This window comes from Zingiber officinale, chromosome 5B (assembly GCF_018446385.1).
Source record: "Zingiber officinale cultivar Zhangliang chromosome 5B, Zo_v1.1, whole genome shotgun sequence".
NCBI lineage: Eukaryota > Viridiplantae > Streptophyta > Magnoliopsida > Zingiberales > Zingiberaceae > Zingiber > Zingiber officinale.
In genome coordinates, this window is record NC_055995.1 from 89,025,502 (window position 1) to 89,034,507 (window position 9,006).

At 35.7% G+C, this 9,006-nt stretch overlaps 1 protein-coding gene across 3 annotated transcripts; it reads right to left on the reverse strand.

The window, feature by feature from the left end:
- Nucleotides 1–2,529: 2,529 nt before the first annotated feature.
- On the reverse strand, nt 2,530–6,762 carry LOC121984892 (inactive protein kinase SELMODRAFT_444075-like). Of its 3 annotated transcripts, XM_042538059.1 has the most exons (11): nt 6,643–6,761; nt 6,309–6,550; nt 6,011–6,246; nt 5,367–5,515; nt 5,194–5,288; nt 4,060–5,045; nt 3,799–3,959; nt 3,601–3,677; nt 3,376–3,523; nt 3,088–3,237; nt 2,530–3,011 (listed from the first exon to the last, which is right to left on the reverse strand). In XM_042538059.1, the coding sequence occupies exons 3-11, from the start codon at nt 6,180–6,182 to the stop codon at nt 2,691–2,693; spliced, it is 2,259 nt and encodes a 752-aa protein (XP_042393993.1). In that variant the 5' UTR covers nt 6,183–6,246; nt 6,309–6,550; nt 6,643–6,761; the 3' UTR covers nt 2,530–2,690. The 3 variants fall into 3 exon arrangements, with proteins under 3 accessions (XP_042393993.1, XP_042393994.1, XP_042393992.1); XM_042538060.1 differs by having other exon boundaries at nt 6,056–6,550; nt 6,643–6,762; XM_042538058.1 differs by having other exon boundaries at nt 6,011–6,550.
- Between the last annotated feature and the right edge of the window lie 2,244 nt (nt 6,763–9,006).

Consider the following 9,006-nt stretch of genomic DNA (forward strand, 5'->3'; position numbering starts at 1 on the left):
GATAAATGCTAGAGCAGTGGGCAATTGAATCCCGTTTATCCCGGACTCTATGATGGGTGGATCAACCTCAGACGTATCTATTAGATCCATTTCTGGATCTTCTACACACTCTTGAGGATCCTCTTCTGATTCTTCGGGATCCATCTCTACATCCTCCTCGGGATCCATCTCTGGATCCTCCTCAAAATCTTCAGGATCCATTTATGGATCCTTCTCAGATTCTGCGAGATTTGGATCCTCCTTAAAATCTTGAGGATCCATTTACGGATCCTCCTCAGATTCTTCGAGGTCCATTTCTTCAAGATCTTGATCCTCTTTAGATTATTTAGGACCCCATTCCAAATGAAGTAATTGTCTGCACATCTCTGAATATGAGATGTGCCCTTCAGAATCATCCCAAAGTTGGAATGCTATCTGCCTAAGATGTTCCGACAATGAATAAACCAGAGCCCATCTTCTTTCTTTGTCCTGGATTGGATACCCTTCTTGCTCTAGATTCCAGAACAGCCAATCAAGCCGATCAATAAGCCTACCGACTCCGTGATCCAGGTCATATTCCATCTTCTTGATCTCCTCCCATAGCTCATGTTGTCGTTCATAGCGACCATTCATCGTGCATATTGTTCTGGAATTGAAAATCATGATGTCAGTACAAAATTGACAGACCAGTAATAAAAATCGGTCATCTTCAATTCCCACATATAGAACAAATATATACAGAATACACAAGCAATTAAGAAAAATAATTTTTCTTATTTTGGGGAGTCTCATGCGACTGACACATTTGATCGGTCGATCAGGAATCCAGATCTTAAGGTTAGTCTATTATCCTCATTAGAACTAATCTAATTGGACAGAGATTTATGACCTATGTTCTGTTATTGTTTAAGCCTGTATGAGTCAATCTCAGATTTATTGATCAAACTTAGGTTCGTTTGATTCGTCCAATTGCTCATTGGATTAAGTCTGACCCATTAGAACAAATCTAATCTTTTTGATCAAATCTGACACAACAGAACTAATCTGGTCATATTCGATCAGCCCAACTTCTATAATCAAGATCACCCCAATTAATTCGATAATAAATCGAACTGGTTAAACCAACAAATAATTTGAATCAGATCTAGGTATTATTGAATCAAACTGGTCTGCTTAAATCAATTAATAATTTAAACCAGACATGATTTGATTGGATAAGTTGGTCTGGATCAATTTTCAGTAAATTGAACAATAAATTAATTAAATATTTATTTATTAATTAATAATACATTTCTATATGTATTTAATTAATTAATAAACATATCTAATTAATTTTTTTAATTAAACCAACTGTTCATGTCTGTTTTTTTAACAAAAAAAAAACCAACGATTCAACAGAAAAAAAGCTAGGTTTCGATTTTTTTTATTGCATCAAAACGTTTTGGTTTCTTTTATTTTATTTACTGTGCTGTGTTAAAACGAAGCACTGGCCATCTCTTTTTTCTTTTCTTCAATCGATTCATGAATCGATTAAGTCACTGTACCATGAACTTAATCGATTCAATTTCTTTTTCAATCGATTCAAAATACATGAATTAATTGAGTAATTGATTAAAATAAAAAATATGTACTGTTCATCTTCTTCATAACGATAGATAACACGAGACTTTCCCACACCGATTTTCACCGGTATTAAAACACAATCGCCGACACTCCTCTGTCACGACTCTATGCCGCTGAGGACAACGCGAATCGGGGTGGAAATCGTAGAAACGGGATTTGGCAGAGATCTCAGAAATCGCAACTTCGTGATTTCTCCATGAGCGATCGTGAGTTCTCAGCCACAGAGATTTACATGTTTTCAAAACTGGCTCCGATACCATTATTGTATCTTTGAGAGCATGAAACAAAGAATTAGATCTTGCTGTAATCATTCACATTGATCTCCCGAAGAAACCGCAGAAGATATCGGCGAAGACGCTGGCACTGTCGGAAGCACGATCACGAGTAACCAGAAAACACTTCGAGGTTCACGAGCCAAATCTCAGAGCCCAAGACGTTCTCTTTTGCTTGCACACGATCACCTCACACCTTTGCTTATACTCTCTGATCACCTTCCCTTTCTCACCCTTCTGTCTCTATTATCTTGGATGCCTTTTATAAGATGAAAGAGAAAGACGAAGGGGAAAGAACACCCCTTTGTCTTCTTGACATTTGCACAAAAGGAAGATGAAGGGAAAGCAACGCCCCTTCATCTCCTCTCAACGGTCAACATACCTATCCGAACCTGAATCCAAACTTGAATCCAGAAAGTTTTTTTATCCCGAATATGAAATTTTTTTCCAAATGCACCCGCATTTTAGATTTTCTCGACGGCCCAAATTTCTAGGGAAATTTATCATCCCTTATCTGCATGGGTGATGCTGTAATTTATTAATTATATCGATGTGGCAAGATTTGGGTCGGGTCTTACCATCCTCCCTAAACCGGTTTTATTTGGGGCGTATAGAACTTTTTCTAATATTCCTACTAAATATCACACAGACCAAATCAATAAGCAGGCAGAATTATATTCAACACTAAAAGTGACACATCATCACAAATATACTTATATATAAACACATTAGCAAATCAAATCTAAAGATCAAACCCAACAAACGAAAAAAGTGAAAAGAATTGAAGAACAAAAAAAAATCCAAGAGAATACAAATCTAAGGATTCTGCTGTAGTTCTTGTTGCTGCTCATCCTGCTGTGCTGGTTGTGGTTGCTGTTCATCCTGCTGTGGTGGTTGTTGTTCATCCTCCTGGGGTGGTTGTTGCTGTTCATCCTGCTGTGGTGGTTGTTGTTGCTCATCCTGCTGTGGTTGTTGTGGTTGCTGTTCATCCTGCTGTGGTTGTTGTTGCTGTTCATCCGGCTGTGGTTGTTGTTGCTGTTCTAGCCACATCCTTCTGCTCATGCTTCCATTGGCACACATAGGCGTCGAACCACAGCTCGAATCCATGACCATGTCACCTTCAAGAATCCGAAGAACCTTCACACACCAAGAACGCTTACAGGATTAGAAGAGAATCTGTTTGCTTCTCACATTCGCAACGAGTGTATACTACCTGAGACATTCGAGGTCTGAAGTCGGGTTCGCGATTGATGCACAGAGAAGCTGCGTGCAGCATGCACTTCAGCTCATGCTCAGAGTAGAGGCTCCCTAGACGCCGATCGACAAGCTCTTCGATTGCAGATTCATCAAGCAAAGGGCGAGCCTGCACGACCGATGTTACAAGATAAGCCTCAATGTTAGAATTCAGGAAAACCACGTTTGCTATGATCGTCCATTGAGTGTTAACGCATTCAACGACCAAGCATTATGTAGAATTCAGGCAAAACTAGTCTCTCCTCACCCATTCAGTGAGACACTGATTGCCCTTTGGTTGGTTTATATCAACTGCTTTACGTCCGGTGATCAGCTCCAGTAGTACCACTCCGAAGGAGAAGACATCGGCCTTCTCTGTAATTTGCCCACTTTGGGCATATTCTGGAGCCAGATATCTGCAATAGAAGACTGAAAGTGAGTCGAGAATTGAAAAACTGTTCGCTAGTGAAAGAAGCATCAATTGTAGACGCACCCAATAGTGCCTATAACTCGTGTCTCGACACCGAGATCACCATGAGGTTGCCATCTTGCTAAGCCAAAATCCCCAACCTTTGCTCACGTATATTGAGGGAAATAGAAACAAATATGAATAACTCACAAAAGACAAGCATCAAAAGTGGGAAAAGGCTTTATCTTTAAAATTCTGAGGAAGATAAAAGGAAAACCATACCATAGGTTCAAAATCATGGGTTAGAAGAATGTTATTTGGCCTCATGTCCCTGTGGACTATGCAACCAACTCTGCACTCCTCGTGAAGGTATCGCAAACCCCGAGCAGCTCCTACTGCTATTTTTTGCCTGGCAGCCCATTCAAGTGGATCTCGTTCTTGACCTGCGGCAAGAAACTTTCATAGTTGAATGACTTTGTTTCATATATTACACCTCGATAACAATAGTAATTGAACAGTTGCATTTCATGACAAAAGAAGTACCATAAAGATGAGTATCCAATGAGCCATTGCACACATATTCATAGACCAATAACCTTCTCTTGTCTTCGACACAGAATCCAATCAACATCACGACGTTGCGATGTTGTGCACAGCTTAGAACTTCCACCTCCGAACAGAATTCATGGTCCCCCTGTGAACTAGCTAGTTTATGTTGCTTGACTGCAATTGCTCGACCATCTGACAGGATGCCCCGATGCACAGAGCCAAATCCACCCTCTGCTAAGAAGTTTTCTTGGGAAAATCCACCTGTGGCAAGTTCTAGCTCAGAATAGCTGAACCACTTGGGAGGTTTTCCAAACACTGGTGTCTTGTGCTGACATAGTGAACATAGTGGAGGTGGCCCTGGTGTATTTCTAGACACAGAAATTGCTTCTCTGACGCTAAAATCTAAATCTGACATGTATCTGAGAGAATTAATTCCAGCCTCCCTATCGAGTTTAGAAAATTTATCACTCAAAGCTTTTGCTGTAGTTACGTGGCTTTCTGGAGACTTATGATGAGTGACTTTTGGAGATGGGCAGCCAATGGCTAAAACCTCAGCTGTCCATGGCTGAAATTGTGATCTTGCTGGAGTTAAATTCCCTTTAAAGGCAGTCATGTGTGCATTCCTTATTCCTTCAGCACTTGCTTGATCTTTTGTTTCTACAGACACAATTCTTTCAGTGACGACAAATGGAGATGTTCCAGGATCTGAGCTTGAGGCTGAGGGGGTCCAAGCTTCAGTAGCAGTGAATGATGCATCGACATCAGGACTACTAGCAGTAGTCGGCGTTACAGACGGTCCTTTAATAGACTTTGGAGAATTATTGCCAATAGTGCTTTTATCAGAGCCACAAAGCGTTTGGGGATTTGTCTTGTGAGATTCTAGTAGATTCAATCTAAGAACTTTAGGGTGAGACCGCTTCATGACCGCAATGTTACATTGGAGTTTACAAATGCAATGCTTCTCCTCGTGCTTCAGATGTCTGTAGAAAGGAATGGTGAGTTCATTGACAAAAAAATCAAAAGGAAAGATCAGTTCAACAATAAAATAACAGAGAATTTTCATAGACTCGTCAAATAATCCTGCCTTGCTTCTTAAAACACAATGAAAGGAGGAAGGCAAAGTATTACTTGTCCAGTACAACCCAATTCGACTGGACTCTCATGGATTCCACTGCTACTGCACCATAAGGAGAGCCGGAAAGGACCTTTATCTTGATACTTGTCTACACAATCAAAAGGATCGAGCGCATTCATAAGAAAACCAACTAATAAGACCGTATGAAGTACCTCCAACTACTGACCTTATTTGGATCATAAACATCTTTAAGTTGAAGTAGCATTTTGGAACAAGAATCAGTAATGTCAGACTTCTGTTCCAAAATAGTACCAAACTGGGAGCTTCTACTAGCACAATCAGTAGCAAATCTTGGAAAAACCCATAGTCTTCTGCCTGAGATGTAGAACTATTAATCCTCAATGCCCAAGAACAAGAAATGATAAATGACATTGTCTTAATATCTCAGTAACTTGGTCTGAAATCACAATAGAACCAGCAAAAGGATACAGTAAAACACAACTTTTTCACTTTTGAGGTTTTACAATCTAAACTGAACACTGAACAACCAAGTAGACTATAGGAGATGAAGCAATACTGTTAGTTTATTCATAGTGAGTGCAATAAGAACTAGGCACAATCAGCTCTCAATGTCGAAGAGTGTACGCCTTGAATTTGTGTTTATTCATAGTGAGTAAGCTCTGACTGTTAGTTTAGTCTCTAAGTTAGCAAAGATCTGTACCAACCACTTCAAAACCTTAAAAGCATATACATTTTAACCTCGCTGAAGAGTGATGAAGGCATCATGACTAAACAAATGCCATCAGTATATAACCAACAACGAGAAACAGCAAAAACAAGTATAGCTACACAGATTGGGAAGATCAATACCAGAACTGTAAGGTGGAACAACAACTAGAAGGATTATGCAATCACCAGGCTGAACAACATGCGTCAAAGCCCAAACAAGGGCACTCTTTGAGATTTCTCTTGAAGCCTTGACCGCAACAATAACCTTCTCAGTGAAGCCATCAACTCTTCTTTCCTGCTGGTTGGAACTCATAACTTCCCAAAGTTGAACAGACCCTTCTCAGCTATAACAAGGACTCCGTATTCATCATCGCTTACTGGAATCGGCAAATGCTGTTAGAAAAAGTATAAGATAGAGTGGCCTTTTGATACACCATACCAAACGTTGTCTTCGGCGTTTAAACCAATCACATGAAGAAAATACTGCTTTGGCCTTCCTGGATGAAAAAAAATGCTTCTACCAGCTAGAAAAGCGAAGATATGATGAAATCATAGATGGCATCAGAGCAATGTTCTCGTGAATGCAACAACGTCATCATACCGTCCTCGTGAACAATCTCCGCTTTTTCCCGAGGAACCGATAGGCCAGGAAGATCCCGACAACCGCGAACTGTAGCAACTCTGCGCTTTCAAATCAAATAGTCAAAACCACTAGACAACACGGAAGAGGAGAGGATGTTCACAGCTGGAAATCAGTAAAGAGAAAGAATCACCAAGTGGATCAAATTCCTATCTTTCAGCGATGGACAGCTGATCAACAATGTACGCTTCAGACTTCAGGCGTTCCATCTGGAAATCCAAAACAGGAGCTCAAAAAATTACCGAATGCGAAGCGAGAGCTGCTTTTCCCCCCTCCCGATTTGACACACGCCCCTCTTCTTCTCCCCTCTCTCCCTGCCAAATGACGCATGTAGCCCCCTCCTCTTTTTTTTTTCCTTTTTTTTTTTATTTCATTTAATTTTTATTTAGTTTTAATTTTTTAATTAATTTTGTTTAAAAATAACTCTCAGTATATTTTAAATTTTCTTTTTTAATTAATTTAATTAATTATTTTTTATCAATACTTATTTTTTCAGTTTTATATAAATTTTATTTAATTTTTATTTTTTAATTAATTTAATTTATTAATTTATTTAGTTTTATTTTTTTAATTGATTTTGTTTATTATTTTTCATTAATACTTATATTTTTTAAATTTTATTTAAGTTTTATTTTTAATTAATTTTATTTATTATTTTTTTAATATTTATTTCTTTAATCAATTTTATTTATTATTATTGTTATCAAAAATTTTTAATTTTTTAAATTTTATATAATTTTTAAATTACTCATTTCCTGTAAATTACCTTCCTAATTTGACACTTAAATTATCCTCATCCAACTATTATTATCCTCATCCAACTATTGATACATGTCATAATCTTCTCTCCCTTTAAATCATCCCTCCCTCCAACCATTGACATGGTTGGAGGATGGGTAATTTAAAGAGGGTGAGAGATTCTGACATGTGTTATGTGTCAATGGTTGGAGGGAGGGATAATTTAAAGGGAGAAAAGATTATGACATGTGCCAATAGTTGGAGGAGGGGTAATTTAAGTATCAAATTAGAAAGATAATTTACAGGAAGAGAGTAATTTAAAAATTATATAAAATAAAAAAAAATTAAAAAATTTGATAATAATAATAATAAATAAAATTAATTAAAGAAATAAAACTAAATAAATATTAAAAAATAATAAATAAAACTTAAATAAAATTTAAAAAATATAAGTATTAATGAAAAATAATAAACAAAATTAATTAAAAAATAAAATTAAATAAATTAATAAATATATAAGTATTAATGAAAAATAATAAATAAAATTGATTAAAAATTTAAAATTAAATAGAAATTTAAAAATATATAAGTATGAATGAAAAAATTAATAAATTAAATTAAATTTAAAAATAAAACTAAAAAAATCAAAAAAAAAATCAAAAAAGGTAGAGGGGCAGAACAGACATTTAAAGGGGAGAGAGAGAGGGGGGAGGAGAGGTGCGCGTGTCAGGGGAGGGGGGAAAAGCAATTTACATGCGAAGCTTTCCTGCATTCTCAAGATCGGCGCGGTTCTCCACGAATCACCCTCCGGGAGCAGACAAAATCTGGGGCGAATACCGAGAAATGCGCGAGCAGTGAGGCTTCTAATCGAGATCTCTGCCCGCCAGATGCGTCCAAACTAAGAAAGCTCCAAATAAGCGAAGCTAATCGGAACCTCCGACGCCGAATAGCGATAAAGGAGATGTGAAAGATGCAAATCCCTTCTCTTTCCAGAACACTTTAAATTGAATGATCCGGTTGCTATCACTAATCCGCCAAACTGATGTTTTGAAACATGGCCATTGACGTGGAGTATTAAAGTTGCTAGAATGCGCCCGGATTTTCAAAATATTTACGTGACTTGACCTTAATTTTTTTTAACTCATACTTATATATTCATACTTATATATTTTTAATTTTTAATTTTTAATTAATTTTATTTAAAATTTTTTTTATTCATACTTATATATTTTAAATTTTTTTTTAAATTTCATTTTTAAAATTAATTTTATTTTTTATTTTTTTCATTCATACTTATATATTTTAAAATTTTTATTTAGTTTATATATTTTAAAATTTTTATTTAGTTTAAATTTTTAATCAATTTTATTTATTATTTTTCATTAATATTTATATATATTTTTAATTTTATTTAATTTTATTTAGTTTTATTTTTTAATTAATTTTGTTTATTATTTTTTCATTAATACTTATATTTTTTAATTTTTTTAATTTTTATTTAGTTTTATTTTTAATTAATTTTATTTATTATTTTTTTAATTTTTAAATATTTATTTAATTTTATTTCTTTAATCAATTTTGTTTATTATTTTTTTATCAAATTTTTTAATTTTTTTTATTTTATATAATTTTTAAATTACTCCCTTCCTTTAAATTACATTCCTAATTTGACACTTAAATTACCCGCATCCAACTATTAACACATATCATAATCTTCTCTCCCTTTAAATTATCCCTCCCTCCAACCATTGACATATAA

What these genes read in the sequence shown, in the direction of transcription:
- LOC121984892 (XM_042538059.1), bottom strand. Translation starts at nt 6,182, where the DNA reads ATGAGTTCCAACCAGCAGGAAAGAAGAGTTGATGGCTTCACTGAGAAG. An exon ending in CGAGTTATAGGCACTATTGG is followed by an intron (nt 3,524 to 3,600) that starts GTGCGTCTACAA and finishes CTTCTATTGCAG; the next exon opens with ATATCTGGCTCCAGAATATG. An exon ending in TCAGACCTCGAATGTCTCAG is followed by an intron (nt 3,012 to 3,087) that starts GTAGTATACACT and finishes TGGTGTGTGAAG; the next exon opens with GTTCTTCGGATTCTTGAAGG.